The sequence below is a fragment of the Pipra filicauda genome, unplaced genomic scaffold (genome assembly GCF_003945595.2).
Source record: "Pipra filicauda isolate LSUMZ 115617 unplaced genomic scaffold, ASM394559v2 scaffold34_size3990699_pilon, whole genome shotgun sequence".
NCBI lineage: Eukaryota > Metazoa > Chordata > Aves > Passeriformes > Pipridae > Pipra > Pipra filicauda.
The window spans coordinates 2,245,056-2,257,417 of NW_024104476.1; the positions used below are offsets into that span (position 1 = coordinate 2,245,056).

The following is a 12,362-nucleotide window of genomic DNA, read 5'->3' on the forward strand; positions in this document are numbered from 1 at the left end:
AGGCTGAGAGATTCAGTAGACAACTGATTGTCAGTCAAAAGGTCGCTTGAGGTGGTAGTACATATTTCATCAGAAAAGAGCTAAAGGACTGAAATGTAAGGGAAAAATCAAGTTGTTACCTCTTTGCAGGGAAAAGGAGAACAGAATGAGGGGAGTGTGTTAGAAAATCCTGGAAAAGCAATCAGTTGCAGATATCAGAAGATCAACAAGGGTACTTACACACATCTTCACTTGTGAATGCTATAGCTTAATTAAAAAAAAAGAAAATCTTACTGTGGAAAAGAGAGGTTTTCTAATATTGCAATAACTATAGCTCAAGATTGTAACACATGAAACTAGCTTAATTATAAGCAAAACATTGTTAAATAGTTCTATTGTTTAAATGAAAAAACTGTACATGTAGGCATCATAAAACCTTGCTCTTTGTTAAAATATGACAAGTACATCCCATCTGTTCCTTGTCCCATGTGCCTGTTAGAGTAATACTGAAATAAAAGACAGTAGCAGGTGTCCTAATAGTTAGTTAATTCAAAAAACTTAGATTTACACATAGTTCTGTGAACTTTTTTTAAACCATTGGCACGTACTTAATGTTGAGAACAGTTCATAGAGCATTTTGCTGGGCAGATGCAGCACATAGTAATTTCTGCAGCTTGAGAAAGCACAAGTGCTAAACTGAATATTAAATTGCTTAGTCTGTTAACTTCTATTGAAATCCTTTCTTAAGAAACAATACTGACTCTCACTATGTAAAAATATGAGCCTAAAAAAATATTCAAGAGAATGCTTTAACCTATTCCATTCTCATAAAACTTCACGACCACTCTAGTGAAAGATTGATAAGGTAAGTACCTATTGCAGAGAATTCTGGGACAATGTAGATGGCTTGTGGAGATTCTCCTGCTTCATTATGGGCAGAAATATTAACTCTATAGTAAGCCATGGAGAGATTTAGAAGAATTTTTCTGTCATTGAGAAAGATGCGATTTGGTGAGTCACTGCAACTGTTGGGTATTCTTTCCACATTAACAAAATATCCAAGGATGTTCTCACTTTGTGTTACCTAGCAAGAGGAAAAAGATTGTTATTCTATAAATGTTGTTATGCCCCGTGCAGAAAATCAAGAGGAATTTATTGTATAGACAAAATATAACTTCTAATGATGAGGATAAAATCATACTGTTTTAATTAGGTCATTAGGAATCAATTAAGCAAACCATTTCCTTAAAATTAAGAGCATGCTTAAATTGAGAGGATTTAAGCAAGGGAATAAAAATTTCCCTTAATTGAGATCTTAGTAGTGTGTATCCAATTAGTAATAACAATAGTGAAGCAGCTGTAACGTTCTCTACATTTCACTGGAACATATCCCTCATTATTAGGAACTTAAAAGTTAATGAAAGGTGTTTAATTGAAATTTATGCCTCTGGGAATCTTCATCTACTTGGGCTTGATTAGGTATCTGGTCTCTTTAAAGAGAAATGCTAGTAATTACACTACAAATTTGGAACATGTTAAATATCCAATTTCTGGGTAGTTCTGGTGGTGGTTCACTCATTATTTTACTGTACTGATATTAATGAGAGATTGGAAAACGAGTGCACAGAAATGGAAACTACTACAATATAGATAGCAACTTAACTCAATACATGAAGACCTGTGAATTCTGCAAGGATTATTTCTGATATCAAGTTTGTCTGTTCTTTCTGGTGCAAAATTAATAGTGTGTAGATACCACAAAACTGTAAGATTGGGTTATCTTAATGAAATAATTGGGCACTTTTGGAGTAACATAGACAGGAAGACATTTATTAATTTAAAAGGCACATGTCTTAAGAGGAATTTCTGATAAAGGTGGAAGGTCTTGAAAATAGATGTTTTTCCCAAGATATGAATGAGAGATTTAATAATTTTTCAATTTTATAATTTGATGTATTTTTGTCTTGCTATTTTCTAGCACCTAAATCATCAGCATACAAATGCAGGGACTTTGGAAGCAAATGTACAATATCCAATGCCTTTTGCATATAGAGTGTAGTCTCAACAGAATGGGAAATTCTGGTTTTCCCTATAAGGTAATAAATTAATAGCATGTACACAACAGAGGGTACTGAGACTCGAACATTACCTCCCACTTCAGAAGAACACTTCTTCTTCCTGGAGAGATTTGCGTAGTTACATTATATGATATTCTTGGCTTATTCATGAGTTCTAGTAAATGTGGAAAAAGATGGAGACATGCACTCATATGAATCATTCTGATGTTCATATTTTCAACAGTATCTGAAAATGCTATTTCATATGACACAAGGTTTGTAAAGGATTTTACATTTGTGCTTATTCCCAGTAGGGTAAAGCTACAGTTCACTTACTGTGAGGGACAAAAATCTCTTTGCTCCAAACACAAACACAGTTCAAACCTCCGTTGGCTATGCATCTGAGCTGAACGATGTATGAAGACGCAGCATTTAAATTCAAAATGGTGATATTGACAGCATTGCTTTCTACAGGCACCTAAAAAAAAAGTTTAATTTATGTGGCATCAATAAAATATAATCTTATATTAATTGTTTTCTCAGCCAAGGACCAGCCTTCTTTGACTGCAGCTGAAAGTAGGTATTCCTGCCGTCAAATAGGAATTACTGTACATTCTAGCCAAGGTGTTTTCATTCTTTCAAAGCAATACTCTCTTTTTCATGAACTTGTTTTGCTCAGTCAGGACAGTAAGCAACCACATGGATCTAAATACTGTTTTTAAAATCAATTAGACATGATATATACTGAAAAATAATAATTTATTTAACTCTGAGCCTGGTTGGCATTCTCGAGAACAAGATGTCAAGGGAAAATTAAATATAAAAAAAATCACCTTATTCTCAGAAGTAACAGTATGTCTAAATAGATCCATGTGACTGATGTGGTAAAGATCATGACTGGACTGAATGTGTGCCTGCCTATGCCTTAGCATAGCAGAAGTAATCTGCATCTGCAGCTGATGATAGCACTGGTGCTCCAGTAACTGTACAGGGAATGGAATTTTTCTTGAAACAAAGATGCCACCCGTGTCTAAGGAAATCTCTGAGCTGGAAACTAGGAGAAAATATGATGAAAAATTGTTGTTAAATGCTTATTTTACACTCTTTACCAGATGTCCACTGGTGGTTGCTATCAGACACAGTATCCTGCATTAATAGACCTTTTGTCTGGTCAGTTCCAGGCATTGTGTTTTTTGTAGAAGTACTATTGCAGATTGAAATATCTGTGTTAGCATTTGTTTGTTGTAACCTTTGTTTTCTTAATTATATATATTCCCTAAAAAAAACCCCAAAACCCAACCAATCAAACAAAAAAAACCTAAAACCAACGAAGCCCCGGTAGAAGGTGACTAGCTCTTCCATTTAAATTTCTGCAATGTTTTATTTTTTTATTAAAGTTAATTAATTAACCTCTGTGGCAGTATGCTCACCCCCCACCTCCAGCCTGACCTTTATTTCCTGTAACCCTGCTCAAGTGATAACCACCACCAGCTGTCATAATGGGTGTGCCTGGTCGTGATGGTTGCATCTAGCTTGAGGTTGATTCGAGGAAGACAGATAGCAACACAACAGCCAAGGCTAATTTGAACAATTCGTCCACCTAATCATAGTGCTGGTTAAGGTTCGACCCAAGTCAAGTTTGGAAGAAACTAATATCTGAAGTGAATATGCAAATAAGTCTAAAAGTGAATCATCTTACCCCTTAAATGGTGGACAGCCAAAGGCCTGTTGAGCTTTCCTGCACAGCAGTGGGGGTGCACACCAGGATCTCTTGAGTAGGGACACCTCTCAAGATTACTCCTCAAGACTGGGAAAATACTTATCCCATCAGATACTTGATAAGTGAATTGGAAATTACTGCACTGAAACTTTGAAATCTCATTTAAGTGATATAAAGATTTGATTGTGCATATATAATACTTTAGGCTTAAACTGTTGACTAGACCTGGGACTAAGTCTGGATCCTGAAGCTACTAAACTCCTGGGGCTCTGAGAATAATTTTAGAATGCAAGGGGAGCCTTTCTGAGCATCATGACCCAGTTAAAATGTCTCCCTGACAGTTCTATCTGACTATATGCAGTAATTAAATGTTCCTTGCCATTTACTCTTATGAAACTGCTGTCACACTTACTACGAAATTTTGCTAGATTTCTGTTTTATGTCAATAAATGTATTGCTCCTTCTTTCTTAAGAATGAAGTGTATTATTCCACCCGTGACGACTTCGTATAGTTTTGCTAGCAGAACAAGCTTGGTCATGAAAAAATACCACTACACACAATATTACAGAAAGAATCCAAATCTCCTACAGAAGAAGAGGGAAGCAGAATGGATCCAAGTGTTAAATTACATTATATGTACATTAATCCTACTCTTGATAAACACTATTTCTTTTCTAGCTTTATATATACTCTGTGTTTTTACATCCACACTCACCCTTTCCCTCCAGCCCCATTTGCAAGTGTCGTCTACATTCAGATGATTAGGAGGAGATTACAGCCTAAATTAGTGGTATCAGATGGGACATGGGAGATAATGAATATTTATGACCTGTAGTGTTTAGTCATTCAAATCACCCACTGTGACCTTATCTACCAGTCCTTCACAGTATGCACATGAATCTCCTAATCTACCCTGTCTCCAGAGCCTGTAGGACATGCATTTGTACTGTTCTTAACCCTCTGTTCTTCCACACATCATGTAGCAGACCATCTGCACATAGTTATCTATCTATTGCACTCCTGGGTGGGTTATGTTTGGGTAACTGTCTGTCCTAGAATGGTCTAGGACTTGTATGCCAGTGAACAAGGGGACCCTTCCAAGACCTGCACGTTCTCTGTACCAGGGTGAAAACTTTCTCACATGGGCCTCTCACAGTAATCCTGAAGTGGCCAAACAAACTGGCAGTCAGCTATGAGAAAAATGGGAAGAGTCTTCTGAAATAAAAGGAAGAACGAGATTCTTGTAGTAAAGAGGAAGGAAAGAGGCTCCTAGACGAGCAGAGATGCCCAAGAAGTTGGAACTGTTGCTGTTTAAACATTCTTCTAGCTGGGGTTTTGTTCTAGCTGGTAAACACATATTCTTCATACAAATAAAAATAACAGAACTTGAAAAACAGACAATTTCAGGGACTCAGTGATGCAAATCATGCATACGTGCCTGCCTGCTTGCAAAGCTTTTGCATGATATTCTGGATGGCAACGAACAGGATAAGCAGTCATTGCTACTACATGCAGATATTATTGAAATGATGACTGTTTTTCCATCTCTTACTTAGTGCCTTCAGTTTTAGGTACTACCCTGTTGCTGCACCATATTGCATGTTCTAAAATGCTGCTGGAACTGATCTTGTATCTCACGACATCCTTCTCCCCAAATTGGAGAAGGATGGATTCGATGGATGTAATGTTAGTTGGATTAAGAATTGGTTGAATGGTCACATCCAGAGGGTAGCAGCCAATGGCTCAGAGTCCCAAGGGGCATCAGCAACAAGTGGTGCTTGCCTCACCTCCTTGCTATCCATGTTGCGTGCTCTTTGGTATCATAGCACTGATGGCCTGCTGGATGTGCTGTCGAGCTGATAGTGAGGCACCTCATGTTCTCATGTGGTTCTCATTTGTAAGTACTTACCACCGTCCACTGAGTGGATTCTGTGAGCGTCTCTCTGTATCTCAGCTCATATGGTGTAGGGGTTGTGGGCGGGTCCCACTTTATTATCAACTGGTTTGTGATCTGATGAGCATTTATGTTAGATGGTGTCAAGCACTTCCCTAAAATGGGCAATATGCAGCTGTTATAAATGCAAGAGGAGCAGGATTGGTAATTATGTCTATCAGGTGTGGTTTATAAAAAATAAAAGACTTGATGCTGAACACTGTAAGACTTCAAAAAGGATGGAAATTAATAATTACTAAATCGTTATGGTATCAACAAAATAGCATTTTTCCTCTTGCTTTTCTTTTGTGAATGCTTCTATTAATTTCAGGAGGACCCTTTTTCTAAGCAGATACTATTCTGAGAGAGGCTGAAAGGCAAAATCAAAATGTCAAGAGTACCTGTGTTAGTGAATTGTATAAAAAATTACCAGAACATCTTTCAATTTCAGCAACTGCATTTAGCTATATAATTGTAAGTGCAATTTTTGTCTTTCTTTCCAATAAACACAAGGTAGCCAAAAGTGTCCAGCAGAGGTCACAGTGATAATTTGGGTTTCACTGGTACTAACTCTCAGCAGTGAGAAGCACTGTTTTTTCTTGGACCATGATTAGTCTGGGAAGGTGAGGTTTTGGTAAGCTCTTAATATTATCTCAGTAACCAGATACTGTAGAGAATCTTTAATAAACATCTAAAAGATATAGTAAATAGGGCTTCTTTTTTCATATCTTCTCTGCAGCACTGTGTAATGGGTAAGTGACCTTCAAAAAGAGTTGAACTTTGAAAAGGTTTCTCAAAACTCTAATGCCCTATATCAAGGGTTCCTTAAGTGCACAGTACTAAGTCAGCCTACTCTTTATAAACCAATAAAGAAATTGAGAAAACCATCAAAGACAGCACAGAAAGCTGGTTAAGTACTGTACACAAATATCACTATATATATTTCTCTGGATATTACTATTTTATATTCCAGCATATTTTTGAAGTAAAACCCCTCTCCTGTAAAAGCTGATAGACTTCTGTTATTAACTTGATTCGAGGAAGCCAAACTGCAGGGTAGGTCCCTGAATCAATAAAAATAACAAGTATATATTGGGAGTTGAAATTTTGGAAATAATTTTTAAGAAAATGTGACTACTGCTTCAACTGGGCGCTGTAGAAACATAACTTGTAAAGATGCTGTACCTGCTTTGCTTAGTAAAACTGAGATGTTCCTTCCTTTTACACAGCTGGCATGAGCGTAATTCACTGCTATCCAAATGTATGCAAATCGCTCAATGTAGAGATTCTTTCGTTCAATTGTGATGTAAGGGGATGATGTGTTTCGTTGAAAAAGTTTTCGTATTTTGTTCCTTCAGAGAAAAGGAAACAGAATGGAAAACATTTTTTTGGATTATAGTTATTCTTTCCTCCTCTGCCCCCAGAAAGCAACATTATAGCAAATGGTAGTTTTGCAGATACCTATATGCATAATCTTTGTTCGCGAAGCCTAGCCACGATGATGATACGCATAATTCTGTATCTTGAAACCTTGAAGGTAAGGCATGAGCGCTTGAAACAGCAAGTGTAATTCCAGCACCCTAGTAACTGTAGCAAACTTAAACATGCAAATCTTTGTTGTGTGTTAAATTCCTTAAACTTGTAAGGCGTAGCATGATACAAGACAAGATCTGTACTTAAAAGATTTATACTTACAGTGGGGTATATAGAGCATTTCAAAGCAATAAAATTATGTTGGAAATTACTTCATAAAGCCTTCCCACCCATCATAGGGGCACCCAAATTCCTTTTGAAAAGCAAAATTTCTGAGTTATATGAGTGTAAATTACCACAAATGTATGAAAAACCTCTCACAAGCCTATCTTCTGTCTTCTGTTCCTGCAAAGCACCAGTTTGACGAGATATTTAAATGTCACATGACTCAGCCCTCTAGACTTCTTCTAGTGTACCTAAGAGGTCTAATGCCTTACATACAACAGTGCTGCATATTTTTTTCCTCCATCTCTCTCTCTCTCTCTCTCTCTCATTCACTCTCTGCTGCACACAGGACAGATTTTTTTCCAAGGTTAAAGCTGTGCCAGTTCAGTGTTCTCAAGGAAATGGGCCAGCATACTAATTGCCTAGCTACATATTTCGAGTATTAAATGTGCTGATCATGATGCAATATTTAATAACTGAACGAAAGTACTTGAAGTTTTGCCTAGCTTCTGCTTTGGACTAGTTGTGAATCAGCCATTAATATTTCAAAGCATGATTTTGAATTCTTGGTTCAAACTTTTCTGTGGGAGTGTTTTTCTTTTATCTTTTTCTTCCTGACAACTAAATCATAAGGAGCAAAGGCAAGGAACAATTACAATGTCAAACTGACATTACATGCAGAAAGAAGTCATGTCGTCTTCTCGGTGAGAAAAAAGCCCTTTCACATGTGGAATTTTTTTTCTTTTTTTTTCTTTTTTTTTCCTTTTAACACAATAGAAGAGGACAAAGGAAGTTTTTCTTTAAGACCACTGACTTGAAGCCTAGGAGACTCAGTTTAAAGTCCTGATTCTGGCTTAGAAAAATCAACATCTTTGCAAGGGAATTGCCTCCCTTTTCCCCCCGCCAACCTACTCTTTCACTCTTTTTTCTGCCTTCTCTGTTCATAACATCAACCCTGCAGCCTAGGAACAGCACAATCTGGTTTTGACTGAGGACTTTAAGAGGGATTAGTTTACGAATACTGCAGCAGATAACATCTCTACAGAAACAGAGCTGATTCACAAGTGCTTCTGCCATTCCAAGAAATGTGAGCTCCTTGAAGTCCCAAGAGGCAAGACAGCAAATACAGTGGGATTTGGTGCTTATTGCAAGTTGGCACCTGCAGCTACTTCAGTGGGAAAATACTGAAGGTGACGGAAGGGAGTAACCTCAGCCTTAAGGTGGTTGCTTTGCTACTCTGCAATGTGCAGAAGATCACACTGGGGAATTTCCCAGTGTAGTGACATTTTCTTAGATTTAGGAGATGTTCCTAACCACAGCTCACTTTTAATGATGAGTGGTGGGTTATGTGGCAAAATAATCAGCAATGAATATCAGAATTTGCCAACGGCAGACAGTGTTGTACTCCATGATACGGTCTCATGGCAAAGATCATGTCTTCTGATCTAAGTTCTCTATTTCTAAACGTACTTCTAATCTCATGGGAGATCCCAAATATGTAGATATAAAATGAGGAAATCTAATTTTGTAATGCAGCTGCAATTGAAGACGCCCACATTTTGAGTAATCAGTTCAAGATTAACCCTGCAAGTTCATTCCATCTATTAAACCAGTACTTGATAGTTCAGAATGGTGAGAAAGTATGCCACATCTGACATCTCCTGGGATACATGCTATAACATAATACATAATACATAAAATAAAATCTTGGTGTCTGTTTATGTTTGGGTGGTTTTTTGTTTGTTTGGTTCATTTTTTTACTCTAAATGCATCAGTGTTGAATATTCAAAGCAAGTCCATAGGCAAACAAAGGTGATTGAGTAAGCTGATTTTTGTCAATAATGTTTTAAACAGCGTGTTGGAAGCATGTTAAGATGTATAATTACTCTTTGTATTGGTTTTGCATGGCAAGGTTTTGGTAGAAGGGAGCTACAGGGGTAGCTTCTGTGAGAAGCTGCAATAAGCTTTCCCCAGAGCCAACGCCAGCTGGCTCCAGAATGGACCTGCTACTGGCAAAGGCTGAGCCCATCAGCAGTGTGGTAGCACCTCTGGGATAATGTATTTAAGAAGGGGTAAAAAAGTTCTGCACAACAGCAGCTAGGAGAGAGGAATGAGAATATGTGAGAGCAGCAGCTCTGCAGACACCAAGGTTAGTGAAGAAGGAGGGGAGAAGGTGCTCCAAGCAACGGAGCAGCAATTCCACTGCAAGCAGTGGTGAACACCATAGTGAGGCAGCTGTGCCCCTGCAGCTCATGGAGGTCCACAGTAGCACACCACCTGCAGCCCATAAAGGATCCCACACAGGAGCAGGCGGATGTGCCTAAAGGAGGCTGTGACCCTGTGTTGGGGCAGGCTGCTAGCAGGACCTGTGGGCCTGTGGAGAGAGGAGCCCAAGCTGGAGCAGGTTTGCTGTCAGGCCTTGTACTCCATGGGGGTACAGACTGTGCAGCCTGTGCAGCCTGTGCATGAAGTGCTGCACCCCATGGGAGGGCCCACACTGGAGCAGTTCAGGAAGAACTGCAGCCTCATGTGAAGAACTCATGCTAGAGCAGTTCATGGAAGATTGTCTCCTGTGGGAGAATCCCCTTGCTGGACTAGGGTAAGAATGAGAGTAGAAAGAAGTGGCAGACATAACATGTGATGAACTGACCACAACCCCCATTCTCCATCCCCCCACACTGCTTGGTGGATGAGATAGACAATTCAGGAGAAAAGCCCAGTAAGAAGGAAAGCATGGGGGGGAGGTGTTTTAAGTTTTATCTGTATTTCTCATTACTCTACTCTGATTTGATTGTTAATAAACTAAATTCCTTTTCCCAGATCAAGTCTGCTTGGCCCATGATGGTAATTGCTGAGTGATCTTTTCCTGTCCTTATCTCAACCCATGAGCCTTTTCTCATATTTTCTCTGCCCTGTCCAGCTGAGCAGGAGAGGGATAGAGCAGCTTTGGTGAGCACCTGATGTCTAGCCAGGGTTAATGCACCACACTCTTACCAAGCTCTTACCAAATCAATAGATATTGAGGAGATGTAAAGAAAGATATTGACCAGTATTGTGTAACAACCTACAATGTGATGAAAAACAGTGGAGCAAAACTCTGGCAAGTGGGAATCATATAACAGCAATAATATTTTTTTGTTTTCTGAAATTATTCTTCAGACTTACCATTTTAAGAATATGGTATAATTAACTGTATTAGGAGCACTAGGTACTGGCAGCCAGGTACAGGTTAGATCCTCACTAAATTCTCTGTAGCACACCAATTCATTGTCCCAGTCTGGAAGATGAAAACACATGCACTGGAAAAGACTCATCACAGGCAATGATAGTAAACAGTTTTTACCATTAACCAGCTCAAAGGGACTATGAGAAACAAACCCAAATACAAACCAGTCCATAACTGGTTGACTAGACCCCATAATGGCTTCAAAACCATCAGTCATGTCTATCTGGAGTTTAGAAAAATGCTGGCTAAAAACAGTACTATTATCGTACTGCCAGCCTTATAAAGATCACATTACAAAACAGGAGGAGCATAACATAATCTGCAAAATTATTTGTGATTAATTTTTGGAAGCGAAATATGAGGCTTTTTGCAACTAAACATATGCATTTTTCATCTGGAGTGAAATTAAACACTGATGACATTATTAAAAGGACTAATTTTTGATCTCTAGCAGTTAAGTTTATTTCAGGTTTTCAAAAGCCTCTTATCAGAGATGGTAATGATAAAATATGATTGTTGTCCTTTTATTTTGTGTCCTGCTGTCTGAACTACTAGTTCAGAAGAATCAGCCATGATGTCTCAAAGTGCTACCCCCACTTTAAAAAAAAAGACCCAGAATTTTTTGTTGTTGTTGTTCAGAAAAGTAGATAAGGATCTTAACAGGTACAGGATGCTTATGGTGATAAAAATGAATTTTTCCTGATAAGTAGAGTCAGTTGTTCTTTATGCTTATTAGGTTTAAAAAATCGCCAATAGCCTATCACTCTTGAATAAGAAATGCTTTTTTATTTGATAAGTAAATATGCATATGTCTGGAGCTGTTGTTACAGCATGGTTATGGTATCTTACAACCTGACTTATGAGATAAAACACCAGTCCTCTTTTCCTCATTCAGAGCAATTTCGTCCCACAACTTGAGTTACTGAGTACCCTTCGTATTCCTTTCATCATTGAGATGGCATATGTATATTTAAGTTAAAAGTTCTTTTGGTTCAAAAAGTGTGTCAGATAAGTACAGCTCTGGCTTTAATACCCTCACTCTATGACACTTCTCATACCAAAAGAATAGTGCTTTTCTAGTAAAGTTATGCTATATCAGTTCAGGTATGTATGGCTTCTTTTCAGGAAGGTGGAGATCAGGTCTTCCTTGTTTCTACAGCAATGTGCAAAATTATTGAAACCTTTGCTTTTTCAGTGTGGCTGCCAAAACACATCTTGTCCTCCTCACCCATGGACATGGTGTTATAACAACATGCTGGGAAAAACAGCAACAGCTCTCACATTCTTCTCCTGTTTTGCTCTGAATTAAATCCTTCACCTTATTGGTGTTTCTTTGTTCTTGTTTTGAAGAAAAACCTGAAAATGAAACCTTTTTGGAACTTCTGCAACCCTTCATGTCAATACATGGATAATATACTGCTCCTGGAACTATTTGAAATAACAGTTCTATTACCTCAGAATCAAGTGGTGACCACAATGTTGCAGACCTATCTCTCCTCATAGAGCAACAGGGGATTGTACTGTTCCTCATGCTCTAAGTTTTACAAACTCCCTCTGTTTTTCTCCATAAGATTATAGTATTAGAGTAGACAAAAAAATAATAGTAGATTTTATGTGTGAAAATAGTGTATTAGCTCAACTAACACCCCACAGCACCACCCTATCCCAATATACTGAAGTTTTAAGTTACTTTCTCCAGATGAACGTAAGAAATCTTACACAATTTTATTTTCACTTGTCCTGTTTGT

At 38.1% G+C, this 12,362-nt stretch overlaps 1 protein-coding gene across 1 annotated transcript in view; it reads right to left on the reverse strand.

The window, feature by feature from the left end:
- The window catches only part of LOC113993837 (leukemia inhibitory factor receptor-like), a 31,344-nt gene that overhangs the window by 17,654 nt on the left and 1,328 nt on the right, over window positions 1–12,362 (reverse strand). Inside the window, exons 3-8 of the mRNA XM_027732366.2 lie at window positions 10,554–10,665; window positions 6,876–7,042; window positions 5,667–5,806; window positions 2,373–2,514; window positions 2,129–2,211; window positions 853–1,063 (exon numbers count right to left, since the gene is read on the reverse strand). Coding sequence (XP_027588167.1) covers window positions 853–1,063; window positions 2,129–2,211; window positions 2,373–2,514; window positions 5,667–5,806; window positions 6,876–7,042; window positions 10,554–10,665 — 855 coding nt within the window. The remainder of the gene's footprint in view (window positions 1–852; window positions 1,064–2,128; window positions 2,212–2,372; window positions 2,515–5,666; window positions 5,807–6,875; window positions 7,043–10,553; window positions 10,666–12,362) is intronic.